At 43.3% G+C, this 14,701-nt stretch overlaps 2 protein-coding genes across 2 annotated transcripts in view; one reads left to right on the plus strand and one right to left on the minus strand.

Annotated features, from left to right (window-relative positions):
• Positions 1-4,118, plus strand: part of LOC139396661 (transducin beta-like protein 3) — a 37,132-nt gene extending 33,014 nt beyond the window's left edge. Inside the window, exons 20-23 of the mRNA XM_071143597.1 lie at positions 438-509; positions 1,244-1,402; positions 1,872-1,965; positions 3,142-4,118. Of these exons, the coding sequence (XP_070999698.1) occupies positions 438-509; positions 1,244-1,402; positions 1,872-1,965; positions 3,142-3,556 (740 nt within the window). The 3' untranslated portion in view covers positions 3,557-4,118. The remainder of the gene's footprint in view (positions 1-437; positions 510-1,243; positions 1,403-1,871; positions 1,966-3,141) is intronic.
• Positions 4,119-4,773: 655 nt separating this feature from the next.
• LOC139396662 (NADPH oxidase organizer 1-like) lies at positions 4,774-11,159 on the minus strand. The gene is made up of 8 exons (XM_071143598.1): positions 11,029-11,159; positions 10,710-10,790; positions 10,519-10,591; positions 10,223-10,406; positions 9,844-10,031; positions 9,546-9,656; positions 9,120-9,237; positions 4,774-7,846 (listed from the first exon to the last, which is right to left on the minus strand). Exons 1-8 carry the CDS (start codon positions 11,101-11,103, stop codon positions 7,108-7,110), a joined length of 1,569 nt encoding a protein of 522 aa, XP_070999699.1. The 5' UTR covers positions 11,104-11,159; the 3' UTR covers positions 4,774-7,107.
• Positions 11,160-14,701: the final 3,542 nt, after the last annotated feature.

Below are 14,701 nucleotides of genomic sequence, written 5' to 3' on the forward strand. Positions count from 1 at the left end.
TGACTGCCTCGGCACTTTAAAATAACTGTATGGGAGAGACTAGGGTTCCATGTTTGACCGTGAAGGATTGGTCAGAGGTCATTGTATTGGCATAACAATGGACCGTCATACTGACACTAGAGGGTCTAGAATGGGGTTGTAGACAGGATGGGTCACTTAGGTCATGATGATGCGTACAAGGCTGCATCCCAAATGGCACCCTATTTACTATCTAGTGCACTACTTTTGCTCACCATAGACCTCTGGTCAAAAGTAATGCAGTTTGTAGTGAAAGTTGCAGTTATGTAAGTCTTTAATAGACTGGCCATTGAACTTAGGTTATGTATGGTGTGCCATGACCCTGGTTATGTGTGCCAGGATCATAGGCTTCTATATCTGATGTGGGTTACTCTGTGTGTACTGTCTCTGACCTCGTGACTTTCCTGTGTGGCCTCTAGCGATCCGCCAGGGGGAAGATGGTGCTAAGCAGCTGGAGAAGACTGTGCTGAAGCTGCGTCAGGACCAGAAAGGTGAGGTCAGAAAGGATTGGGATATACTAAGCTGGTCCAAAAAAAACACTGTTTTTACTACGTTGCAGAACATTCTGAAAACGTTTTGTGCTTGGTGGGTATCCAATATAGTGATGGAGCCACATGATAACGGCCCGTGATAAAGCTCTGTGTATGGTAATGGCCCGTGATAAAGCTCTGTGTATGGTAATGGCCCGTGATAAAGGTCTGTGTATGGTAATGGCCCGTGATAAAGGTCTGTGTATGGTAATGGCCCGTGATAAAGGTCTGTGTATGGTAATGGCCTGTGATACAGCTCTGTGTATGGTAATGGCCCGTGATAAAGGTCTGTGTATGGTAATGGCCCGTGGTAAAGGTCTGTATGGTAATGGCCCGTGATAAAGGTCTGTGTATGGTAATGGCCCGTGATAAAGGTCTGTGTATGGTAATGGCCCGTGTATGGTAATGGCCCGTGGTAAAGGTCTGTATGGTAATGGCCCGTGATAAAGGTCTGTGTATGGTAATGGCCCGTGATAAAGGTCTGTGTATGGTAATGGCCTGTGATAAAGGTCTGTGTATGGTAACGGTCCGTGATAAAGGTCTGTGTATGGTAATGGCCCGTGATAAAGGTCTGTGTATGGTAATGGCCCGTGATAAAGGTCTGTGTATGGTAATGGCCCGTGATAAAGTTCCGGGTATGTTAATGGTCCGTGTAATCCTAACCTTGACTCTCTCTACTCCCCCCTCCCCTCCAGAGTCTATGCTGCGCTACTGTGCTGTGTGGAACACCAATGCCCGGAGCTGTCTGGACGCCCAGGCTGTGATCCAGGTGATGCTCACACACCTTTCCCCTGAAGAGCTGCTCCAGTACCAAGGAGCACGTGCACACCTGGAGGGACTCATACCTTACACTGGTGAGGTGGGGTGTGTGTGTTAGTCACATTGATGTATAGACTCACGCCAGACGTGACAATTACCTCCATGCAGATGATGTATGATGTTTTAATTTCTGAATAATAGTGAAGGAATCAAACCACTGATGCCAGAGAAAGTGTCCGCTGATTGTGTGTGTTAGGGATGGTGTCTGCTGATTGTGTGTGTTAGTGATGGTGTCTGCTGATTGTGTGTGTTAGGGATGGTGTCTGCTGATTGTGTGTTAGTGATGGTGTCTGCTGATTGTGTGTTAGTGATGGTGTCTGCTGATTGTGTGTGTTAGTGATGGTGTCTGCTGATTGTGTGTGTTAGTGATGGTGTCCGCTGATTGTGTGTGTTAGTGATGGTGTCTGCTGATTGTGTGTGTGATGGTGTCTGCTGATTGTGTGTGCGCATCTATACGTGTTTGTTGATACAGTTCCCTTGTTTGATTTGACACCTCTCCCGCAGAGAGGCACATGCAAAGGATAGGCCGTCTGCTGCAGGCCTCCATGTTCCTGGACTACATGTGGCAGAATATGAGAGTGACAGGAGCTCCAGCCAGGTGAGGGTGACCAGGGGAGGGCCTTAAACACAACACCCACCAATCACAATCCAGGGCTTATACTAACACTACACAGCCTTGCCTAATGACTTTCAAATGTTTTTTCAAATACATTGCTTTTAGAAAGATTCAGAATAAAAAACACATACATTTCATTGTTTCGAGTTTCTTTTAATAGGGATTGATAGCGATGACAGGATTCGCCCTAAAACAGATTCTAACATACACTTAAGTGTGTTTCACTTAGTCTTCCATCAATAACATTGCTTTGACTGAAGTGGAAATTCGACTTAAGCAATTGTTAGGATTCGCTTCTCTGAAGTGAAAGACATGTTCAATTGTTTGATTTCATGTTTCCTTGTAGCCTTCTAAGTAACTTCGTAGCAAGACGCAGTCATCCGACCTATCAGCGTTGACAGTATGCCACGCGAAGGTTGCTCTAGATCTAATCTGAGTCTAGAACAATGGCTGTTGTCGTTCATAGGAATGTATCTGGGCAAGAGAGATGACTTTCACATATCTGTGGTTTGAGACCAATACCTGTGTAACCAACCTGATGTTTTTACTGTAAGTACTGTAGTAGACTTCATTCTGAAACCACATTCCCTCTCTATGGCTGCTTCACAAATGGCACCCTATTGCCTATATACAAGTGCACTGCTTTTCACTAGGGGTCTGGTCTAAAGTAGTGCACTACATAGGGAATATGGTGCCATTTGGGACACCGTTTATAAGCTTTGTCAGCACTGTAATGATGAATAACAAACGGATTGAGGAATGTTAACAGCGATAACCAGGTACTGGAATCAGCAGGAGATCAATCAGAGGCTGTACAATCACATACTGTACCATGGAGAGTAAATTCCAATAAATCAACACTGAAACGTCTGGAAGAATGAGGCTGTAGGTCAGGTTTGAAGAATTATTATTTTAAGTCATTGTCATGGGTCAAGCATAAAGATGTCTTCTGCAGTACCCTAATGTATGATGTGATAGGAAGTATGCAGCAGAGCCTAATTCTTCAACATGGTCTTAAGACCCAATAAGAATCCAGCTAGAGTCCAGCTTCAGGAAATAGGGCAGAGCAAACATGGGTCTGTGTGACACGTGAATTATATGGATATTTGACCTCCTTTGTTGTTTGTTGCTGATGTGTGATGTCATATCCTTTTACAGTATGGACTTGCAGGATGAGGAGATGGACACCGCCTCTCTTCAGGTGCCACACCCCCTGTTCATGATTGACAAGCGACCAGGTGAGGGGGGAGATGGGACTAAGGAACAGGGGGATGGAGAGGAGAGATGGAATGAGGGAGAGGCGGAGGAGGACGATGGTCTCGAGGAAGATACCAACTGCCCGGCCAACATGGAGGATGATGATGATGATGATGATGATGATGAAGTCAGTATCACCAGGAAAGCCTCAGTCAGGGGACAAAGGGAAGAAAATGGACAGAATGGAAAAGAAAATGGCAACCATCACTCTGGCAGTGAGGAGAGTTCAAGAGAGGAGGACCGGGGAGACCAAACAGAGGCTAAGATCCTCCTGTCTGCAGCGTCCCTTCCACCCCTCCAAGCAATCATCAGCTGATGGCAGACTGTCTGACATCAAGCCCACTAAGGATTTCATGAGTGTGAACCCACGGGAGTCTCCTTCAGCATGGACCACTGCCTGGAGCAACAGTGTGGCTTTATAGACACTGACGGACAGAGAAGCAGGTCCTGAACGACCTTTTATAATAAACTGGTTTTGAGGTCGATAGGCCTGGCTGGCAGCCATTTTGGAAAACCGTGTAATTTTTCATAAATAGTGCCACAAGTTTTTCCTGACCATGTTAGCTCGTCGGGAAAAACTCTGGGTGCTATTGGAAGCCTGCTACTGGTACCTAGTGGAAGCCTGCTACTGGTACCTAGTGGAAGCCTGCTACTGGTACCTAGTGGAAGCCTGCTACTGGTACCTAGTGGAAGCCTGCTACTAGAGGTCAGAAATTGTCGAGGCTCTACCTGTAACTTCTTCCCCATTCTTCAACAGAAACCAGTGCTTGTGAATTTTTATATTTGTATGTTGTTGTGCAGTCCTGCTCTTCCACATAAACAACACATTTTGTTTGTCATGTTTACAAATGCATCTGGAATAAAATGTATGCCTTGTATTTATTGTGCTCCTTTTTTTTAACAAGTTTGTATTCATTTTAAACATCAACCAATATGTTCATGTAAAAGAGTGTTAAGACTTAACTTATTTAACATAAAATTCCCATAGGAGCATAAACCACGACACAGGAAAGGGTGAAAAGGTCAAGCCTTCATTCCTTTGCCACATTATTAGACTGGTCCAGCATATTGTCACCCTGTTATCTGTCTGTCACATTTGATTAAAGTCTGGGATCTCTGGTATGACTCAGGGAGAGCTCTAACAGTATAAACCAGTGGACTCAGAGAGCTCTAACAGTATAAACCAGTGGACTCAGGGAGAGCTCTAACAGTATAAACCAGTGGACTCAGAGAGCTCTAACAGTATAAACCAGTGGACTCAGGGAGAGTTCTAACAGTATAAACCAGTGGACTCAGGGAGAGCTCTAACAGTATAAACCAGTGGACTCAGGGAGAGATCTAACAGTATAAACCAGTGGACTCAGAGAGCTCTAACAGTATAAACCAGTGGACTCAGAGAGCTCTGACAGTATAAACCAGTGGACTCAGGGAGAGCTCTAACAGTATAAACCAGTGGACTCAGAGAGCTCTAACAGTATAAACCAGTGGACTCAGGGAGAGCTCTAACAGTATAAACCAGTGGACTCAGAGAGCTCTAACAGTATAAACCAGTGGACTCAGGGAGAGTTCTAACAGTATAAACCAGTGGACTCAGGGAGAGCTCTAACAGTATAAACCAGTGGACTCAGGGAGAGATCTAACAGTATAAACCAGTGGACTCAGAGAGCTCTAACAGTATAAACCAGTGGACTCAGAGAGCTCTGACAGTATAAACCAGTGGACTCAGAGAGCTCTAACAGTATAAACCAGTGGACTCAGGGAGAGCTCTAACATTATAAACCAGTGGACTCAGGGAGAGATCTAACAGTATAAACCAGTGGACTCAGAGAGCTCTAACAGTATAAACCAGTGGACTCAGAGAGAGATCTAACAGTATAAACCAGTGGACTCAGGGAGAGCTCTAACAGTATAAACCAGTGGACTCAGGGAGAGATCTAACAGTATAAACCAGTGGACTCAGAGCTCTAACAGTATAAACCAGTGGACTCAGAGAGCTCTGACAGTATAAACCAGTGGACTCAGAGAGCTCTAACAGTATAAACCAGTGGACTCAGGGAGAGCTCTAACAGTATAAACCAGTGGACTCAGGGAGAGATCTAACAGTATAAACCAGTGGACTCAGAGAGCTCTAACAGTATAAACCAGTGGACTCAGAGAGAGATCTAACAGTATAAACCAGTGGACTCAGGGAGAGCTCTAACAGTATAAACCAGTGGACTCAGGGAGAGATCTAACAGTATAAACCAGTGGACTCAGAGAGCTCTAACAGTATAAACCAGTGGACTCAGAGAGAGCTCTAACAGTATAAACCAGTGGACTCAGAGAGCTCTAACAGTATAAACCAGTGGACTCAGAGAGCTCTGACAGTATAAACCAGTGGACTCAGAGAGCTCTGACAGTATAAACCAGTGGACTCAGGGAGAGCTCTAACAGTATAAACCAGTGGACTCAGAGCTCTAACAGTATAAACCAGTGGACTCAGGGAGAGATCTAACAGTATAAACCAGTGGACTCAGGGAGAGATCTAACAGTATAAACCAGTGGACTCAGAGAGAGATCTAACAGTATAAACCAGTGGACTCAGGGAGAGCTCTAACAGTATAAACCAGTGGACTCAGGGAGAACTCTAACAGTATAAACCAGTGGACTCAGAGCTCTAACAGTATAAACCAGTGGACTCAGGGAGAGATCTAACAGTATAAACCAGTGGACTCAGGGAGAGCTCTAACAGTATAAACCAGTGGACTCAGAGAGCTCTGACAGTATAAACCAGTGGACTCGGAGAGCTCTAACAGTATGAGAGTACAATTCATAGTAAGCTAGCGGTGGATAGAAATGGTGACTCCAAGAGAGAGAAATTGGGTGCTTTGCTATGGAGGAAAAGAGATGGAACCAGTGTCATCTGTAGGGCACTCGGCATGCCACACACACAACATCCAGTTTAAATCAGGATATTTTCTCCATTCAAAGAGGCGGACAAGTTATTTTAGTATTAGAATTTATTGCTTTTTGCAGTACAAGATATGTTATTTTAGTATAATAATGTATAACAATTTGTTGCAGTTTGCAGTACAATATGATATGGAATCAACCATAGTTGCTAATAACAGTTTTCCAGTATGGAAAAATAGAGATCCATAGATTAAAAGACTATACAGTGGAAACTATGAAAACACATTTTAGGATTTAATAGAAGACAGAAGATTCATGACAATCACAGAAAATGTTATTTTTTTCTATCTAAATTGCTACTGAATGTTTATTCACAAAAGTGTATATTTTAATTATACCAGTATATGACCTGACTTCACATTAAGTGAAGAGAAATTATTCATTAAAACAGGAATGTAGACAAATGACAGTAAACCCCTAACCGTAATATTTGTTCATCCACAAAATAAATCCTGAATTAATAGACAGCATTAAAATAATGTTTACAATGCAGCTATCAGTATCCATCTCCAGGTGCATGGAAGTAGGCCTGACAAACAGAGCAAGAAGTAAGCTTCCACATTAAAAAAATAAAGACTCAATATGTGAGTATTACAGTAATGCATGATTCTTCCTCCCATATCACAACTCATGGTTACATGACCAGCCCCAAGGCAGTTAAACACTTTAAAACACAGTGTAATCATGTTCATGTAACTTCATAACGGATAAGTCCCACAGTCTGGCTTCTAGTACAGTGACTTTCTGTGCTAAAGCCTTTAGATTCTTCCTGGAATCCATCAAGACACCACACCACATGTCCTGGCCACAACCCAGTCTGCACCCTCGGTTTTAAAAGGCTAAGGAGGAACTGGCTACCCATGACTCATCAGTGGGTCTGGACCCACCACCATTTTGGGTCAACACTGCTCCAATTTAGCGGCTCAGTATCACAGCAGGCGCTGGTGACAGCTTGGCTTTGGAGGCGTTCTTGCGCGTGACTGTAGTGCAGCGCGTCAGGATCTCCTGCACCCTGGGCCTGGGGGGCACCTTGGGGGTGGTTGGGGCCATCTTGAACAGGTTTGGGTCAGATCTTCCGTGGACCATCCTCCCCTCCAACACGCCACTGTCGGGATTGAGACGGTCGGCCACCATGGGCGGCGGTGTGCGGGCGCGCCGGAGACGCTCGTCCATGTCGGCGCGGCTCAGGTTGAGGGACGAGCTGCAGGATGACGAACTGAGGTCGTCGCTGAAGCTGAAGTCACTGCCCTCGCTTCCCATGCTGCCGGCGAGGCTGCGCTTGCGTCTATCCACCTCCCCATCCACCTCCACCATGATAGTAGGCATTGGAGTGCCCTTGCTAGGGTATGCCGGGGCGGGGGTGGTGACCATCACAGGTGAAGGGCTAGGCCGAGGCACAGTTAGAACATTAAAAGAATGAGACTTGAGCTTGTCGGTAGGCTTGAGCTGATTTGGTGTGGAAGGTTGGGAGCCGGGCGGCTGCAGGATGTTGCCTTGGGAATGGCTGCGCTCGTGGGAGTGTCCGGCCAGCGTGTGGTCAGAGCTGGAGCTGTGGACCTGTAGCTGGGCCAGGTTGAGAGCCGCCAGGCGGACACGGGGGTTGTTGTAGGGCTGCAGGTACATGGCAGGTACGAAGCCGCTCTTGCCGTTGTATCTGTCAAGAGGAGAAAGAAGAAATTGGAAACTGACATGAGTTTGGATTTCATATCAGAAATCACAATGTTGTCAAAGCCTTGGTACAATATGTTATCCTAGGTAATGATAGACGACAAGTCTGTGGCCTTTGTCTGTCTAGCTTTCACTTAAATTGACAAGTCAATGGCCCGAAATCTGGCTTGGCTACTACTTACTTAAACTGCATACTGTGTACTAATCTTACTACATACTATTTTGAACGTACTGTTTAGTAAAAAGGTATGCAGTAAGAAACAAATTGAGAATTTGAGATTATAACCCACTGGGCAAAAACTGATTGAATCAGTGTTGCTTCCACGTAATTCCATGTGATGACGTTCAATCAACATAGGAAACTGATTGGATCAGTGTTGCTTCCACGTAATTCCATGTGATGACGTTCAATCAACATGGGAAACTGATTGGATCAGTGTTGCTTCCATGTGATGACGTTCAATCAACATGGAAAACTGATTGGATTTGAAAAAAGTCAACATAAGGGAATTTAGCATTTTTTTTCACCCAAATTTTAACCATTTTTTGGTGAATTCACATTAGATGACAAATCAACCAAATGTAAATCAAAACTAGATGTTGAACTGACGTCTGGGAGGTTATATCTGCATTTTTGTCAAAATGAGGTTATTGACATGTCCTTGTTCTGTTCAATGTTCTCTACCTATATAGATAGTTAAAGTTAGTTAAAATAGTTAGTTAAAATAATTGGTTAAAGCCAATTATCGAATAATATTTTGGGGTATTTGGACACGGCCATTGTCAAGAGAATCTTTGGATTTGATTCAGTGAAAAGATAACAGCTAAGTAATTCAGTCACGTCAACTATTCAAGGGGAAGCTACCAACTGTTTTCTAATGATAGGGGCAGAACACGCTGAGAGGTTGTCTCAAAAGAGCATTGGGCAGACAATGGCTCAGCTATCTCTGGTATTGGGTTCTTCAGAATCAACTAATGATAACTTGTAATGTAGTGAGATAATTACAGCGTTGTTGTTTCCGCATGATATCTGATGGACGGGCGATGATACTCTGCATGTCTGTCTGCACCATGACTTTCAATTCCATTTCAATTTCCATTCTCTCAATGCATTTGCTGTCATCTGACCATAGAATTAGTATGAGTTCTAATAATTTTGATTCCATGGTTCCGACAGTCTGGAAGTCATGCTTCTCTTTTACAGCTATAGCTACTGTATTCTTCCTGTTTAGTCAGACAGGTGTTGTTCAGTAACATACCTGATCAGCCACCAGCCATTGTCAGACTTCTGCAGGACTTCCACCACTGAGCCAATGTCCATAGACACCTCGTCTCTATTTGTGGCTTTGTAGCTTCTGACAGCACTGTACAGCACGCCTATTTGTGGGCGATTCAGAATGTTAGGATGGGTGCAACATCAATATATGGCAATATACTGTCAGTGGGGGTCCACACCTTGCAGTACATGCACAGTACAGTATTTGCAGCGTATGTCTTGACGCTGGTGCATCAGCTATGTGTGAATGTTTTATATATTTGTTGATGTGAACATTTTTGCAGATGATCCCCTGATGATCCCCTGATGATCCCCTGATGATCCCCTGATGATCCCCTGATGATCCCCTCCCAGGCTATAGAAAACATAAATACATATGTGTCAGGGATAAGAGATGATGGTCTCTTACTTTCTCCATAGGACTCGTCACTATCGTCATCCTCATTCCCCTCTACCTTCTCCAGGTATGGAGCAGGGAACCAGGCCATACGCTTGTCCTCATTCTCCACCAGCCACCAGCCTGGGAGCAGAGGGAGAGGGGTTAGACTGGTGATGGACATTTATGATCAGCTCTCTCAAACCCATTACATGTCACATAATCAATACATTCGTGATTAAAAGTGATGCGATTTTACATGTTCATTACAAAGGAAAATACATGTTCATTATACTTTATGGAAGGCAAATCACAGCAGACGTTCTCTCACCTGCTTTGTCTTTGATGAGCACATCCAAGTTTTCGTCCACGGCCACTTTGAACGGCCGGTTCTTGGTGTCTTTGGTCTCATAGGGTGCCATGCACCGGTATGCCTCTGTTACGAACGGCTGCGTAACGTTTCCAATGTTGACACTCTTGTCATGTCCAGCGGAATCCTCTGAAGGCATGATCATGATACTGAGGAAGGAATTCACATTGTAAGGAAGTCACATTGTAAATGTATGACTATTTATTGTACTGAATTAAATCACCAAAACATAACGGGACACTGGATTTGAAGTCGATCCACTTGTGCGTAATACCGTGCGTAATGCTCAGGACACAGTGGTATTCCCTAAGCAATGTGCATAATTCTCACTATAATCTACCTATTCTTGGCAAACTCTGGCTGTAGATCTTGGTCCTTGGGGTGGAAGTACCGGATGAGTTCAGGACATTGTGAGACGCGCGGGTCACAGCTGAGGAGCTCGCTGCAGTATTTCTCCAAAAACTTGAGCTGGACCACCGACTTGCTTGGACCATTATTCTTTGTGTTTATCTTCATCCTCCAGTCTGACGAAGGAATATACGACGATTACTAATTAATGACTTATTAGTTATATAAAGGATACAAATGATAGACATCAACCGGCAACGTGATATTAAAAGTAAAACATAGGCCTACCTCGAAATCTAGGAATAATTCTGTCCGATTTTTTAAGTGGGTTCGCAGGTGGGAATTTCTTCTTCATTTGTTCCTTTTTTGGATAAAAAGTTTGGCATAAGTAAGAAAAGCATGGCTCCATATTATATTTTGCATTTATGTAGCCTACATTAGATCAGACAATTTGAATTGTAGTTGATGATGTAACTTACATTAAGTGTCTTGAAGTCCTTGAAGGTTCTGTAAACAATGATGTCATTCTGATCTGACCAAAGCACCGATGTCATGTACATCTGGACATTTGAAATAAGTTATAAATATCAATTAAATCTTTGGTATAAATCATTGCTGTCAAATTCAAAAATAAAGGTTTTAGTTAATTGCACTCACAAAATACAGCAAAAAAGAATCAACAATTTTCGGGAAATGATTAATTAACAGGCATCAAAAATAGTTGAACATCTCATGCAGAAATCTGGAGAAATATCCCATAACAGCAGCAGTAGTATTGCATGCATCAAGTATCCATACTTTGCTTTTCTCCTTGTGCATTACTCCAATCAGTCGGATATTAACCGGATACCGTTGCTCCTCCATGTTAGTCATTAAAAAGCCTAGATGCGTAAAGTCCTATGGAGATGTGTATTCCTAACTAACTGACTGGAGCTCAAATGGCCAACAGATTAATATATCTCTCCGAGGAAGAAGGTGTGGCAGTAGAGGCACGTAAGCAAACAAATAGGAGGACAATATTTGCGTCACGTGAGCAGCTCCGGCTGTAGTGGCGCAAGTGTGGGAACTACACTGTTGCAACCAGTGTATCATCATTTCAGTGGCGAACCATCATTCAGGGCAGGCGGGGAAGACCCTGTTTCGATTAAAGTCTTAATCAAAATTACGGATTGCCTCTTATCCGCTCGTCATCCCCTTATGCCATAGTTTGTACCCCTTATGCCATAGTTTGTACATCTCAATGTCATAGTTTGTACATCTCAATTGTCAGTAGAAACCACATTTGTTTAAGTAAGTCAGCCATATCAGCTATGTTTTTTTAAGGCAGTAAATGAGGCTAAATGATCTGTTTTGCTGCCAGACAAGGCTCCGCTGATAGCCAGGTAATTTGTCTGATTTTCTGTAACAATGGTATGGGCATAATAATGCATTTTATTTTGTAAAGTGGTTTCTTGCATCAAACAACAATAACAACAGTCACCTTGTCTGAAGGACAAATGGATAAACAGGTTAATGTCAAGCCCTGCATGTCTCAGAATGTAGGCCTACATTGAACACCACACATTGGCTGCTACTGTAGGCTGAATGATAGAACAGCTATTTCCATGTCAAAATGTTATGGGATGCATTTTCTCCATTGTTTTTGATGGTAGGCCAATCTAGAAGGCCTATATTATGATCAAATAGCCATAGTAACTTGGCCATTGTTAAAACTGATCTTAAAGCGGGTACAGCTGCATTTTCACAGTGTTGAAGTTTGCACTCAGCAGACCTGAAATTTGACATTTTTTTAGGGAACATTGGTTGCAACACATATATGCCTACCTGCAGCCTGCAGGCACACTCAGCATCTCTCTGGAGATATTGCATTTATTGCTTTTACTGAGCTTTGATGACATGTCATTTTATTACTTGTGATAAAGTAGTAGTCGTTTTACTACAGTAGACAGGCCCACCTCTTCTCTATTCAGTGAAACAGCTACAACAGCCATATAAAATAAGCACAGAAGAAAAACAGTTCTGCCTTTAACTGCCTGTTTTTGGAACCTCATTTCTTCCCTGCCCATGCTGGGTCAACCTTTGGACTCATATCCCAGGGATTACATTGATTCATGTTGTGCCCATTCCTTATTAACCCGGTGTGAAATGGAAATGTTTTTTTGCATATCCTACAGAGAATGGGGTCACAGCCAGGGATCAGCTATTATTGACGGCAACACTGGAGCAATTAGGGTTACGTGCTTTGCTCAAGGACAGATTGATAGATTTTTCACCTATTTGGCTTAGCAACTCAAACTAGCAACTTTCGGTTACTTGCCCAATGCTCTAATGCCTCGATCACACGACACTATCTTTGCAATTTGGTACACCAGAGGTACATTCATTTCCCCTGGAACGTTGCAGTGCGTTCCGTGTGGTGAAAACCTTGGATTTATCGAACGATTACATCAAACTGTATGTGAAGACGGCCTGACAGAAATGGTAGCAGAAGGTGAAGGTTGAACTTTTGTTGAAAACACATATCCAGATGATGCTGTGTCAGTGGAGGCTGCTGAGGGGAGGACGGATCATAACACTCCATTCCAGCCTGTTATTATAAGTCGTCCTCCACTCAGCAGCCTCCACTGTGCTGGATAGCGTTTGGTGCAATGACGCTGTAGGTGGGTTCGAGGCGTAACCACTAGGCTACCTGCCGCCAGTAGGGGAGGCCAGGAATGGCCTGTATTCATAAAGCAGAGGCCATATAAAGAGAATGAATCAAATGATGGCATAATTGCAAATGGACCTATAGGACAGGTTTCTCAAACTCGGCCCTCGGTACAAGGGGTGCACGTTTTGGTTTTTGCCCTAGCGCTACACAGCTGATTCAAATAATCAACTAATCATCAAGCTTTGGTAATTTGAATCAGCTGTGTGATGTTAGGGCAAAAACCAACATTTCCACCCCTTGGGGTTGTGAGGACGGAGTTTGGGAAACGCTGCCATTGAAGCAAAGCAGGAAGTAAAAGCAGAAAGTGTACCCATCAATATGTCATGTGATTTGTTGATTAAACTCAACTGACATTAGAAAAAATACATTATATTCCACGAGTCACATCAGTTAACATAATTTTAATGAACATTCTACATTTCCATGGAAATGATTGCACGGGCACCATTGCGTGTGCACCCATGACTTTACCAGTCAAAGTGCCAGGGTTAGAAGTTGCAAGCCCGCTCTGTTCATTCTATTTCTATGGCAGAGGTAGCTGAACTTAGTTGTAGCAGGGACTAAAGGTTGCCCTATTGCCTGGGGAAAGTGACCTTAGCAGTTAGGCAAGTTGAGCCTGTTCTAAAGGTTTTTCACTGAAAACAAAACTAAGGAATTCCAGTAGGTGTTGCCTAAAATGGATCATTCTGGTTCATTCCCATTGTTTAAGTGAAAGATGGACAATTTATGGCACCCGGGCAGGTTGAGACTGCCCCCTGGGCAAAAACTGCTTGAACATTGTTTCCACATTTCAACAACAATCAGGGTGTAAAACTGGTTGGATTTGCAGAGTCAACTTTTAACCTGAATCCAATGACATGGTGAAATGTTGATTTCACGTTATTGGTCTCCTAGCTAAAGCCTATAGAGCCTAATCAACCACGTCTCTCAACAACCAGCACATCATTGTTTAACGTCCATTAAGCCCCCTGTACCTCTCTGATTCAGAGCAGTTGGGTTAATCAGAGTGGTTGGATTAATCAGAGCGGTTGGGTTAATCAGAGCGGTTGAGTTAAATGCTGAAGACACATTTCGGTTGAATGCATTAGTTATAAAAAATCTTTGATTCCGTTGTGCAACTGATTAGATATCCCCTTTCCCTTTAACTCTGAACGTGGTTTCTTTCTTCATTCAGGCTCCTCTCCGGTCGTCACTAGTTACCACAGCCACAACTTCATAATTATGGCTTAACCTGTTTCTACAATTGCTCTTCTTAAAATCTGATTAAAACCTGACCCTAACCACACTGCTAACCTTGAATTAAGACAGAAGCAATTTTAAGTTAACCAATTTTGCACTGACTGTGGTTACTAGTGACAACCCTCTCCTGATTGCTTGCCTCGTGAGAGACACATTTTCATGGAAACCAAGATTGTGCGTTAATAAAAGCAGTTTAGTTTTCCTCTAAAACTAGCTAGAAGGATCCATTCTATAACTAGTTAACAAAACTATTAGCGTTAGCTGTAGTAGCCTAGCTAGCGAACGTTAAACATTTAGACTCACTGAATAAATATATTTGGCACAGGATAAAGATTAAAACGATCTGCTGAGGCTAAGGGAGGCCAAGTAATGTTGGCATTGTTATGTTCGTCGTAAGGAGACCAAGGTGCAGCGTGGTATGCGTACATCGTTCTTTATTAAACGAATGAGACACTGAACAAACTAACAAAAACAAACCGTGAAGCTAATATGAATAGTGCAGACAGGCAACGAAATATAGAA

Source organism: Oncorhynchus clarkii, unplaced genomic scaffold (genome assembly GCF_045791955.1).
Source record: "Oncorhynchus clarkii lewisi isolate Uvic-CL-2024 unplaced genomic scaffold, UVic_Ocla_1.0 unplaced_contig_632_pilon_pilon, whole genome shotgun sequence".
Lineage (NCBI taxonomy): Eukaryota > Metazoa > Chordata > Actinopteri > Salmoniformes > Salmonidae > Oncorhynchus > Oncorhynchus clarkii.

Bases quoted from the DNA above. Each gene is read 5' to 3' on its own strand.
- LOC139396662 (XM_071143598.1), bottom strand. From the start codon at position 11,103: ATGACTAACATGGAGGAGCAACGGTATCCGGTTAATATCCGACTGATT. The intron at 10,032-10,222 runs GTAGATTATAGT...TTCCTTCCTCAG, and splicing joins CCAGAGTTTGCCAAGAATAG to TATCATGATCATGCCTTCAG. The intron at 9,657-9,843 runs GTGAGAGAACGT...CTCTGCTCCCAG, and splicing joins GCTCATCAAAGACAAAGCAG to GCTGGTGGCTGGTGGAGAAT.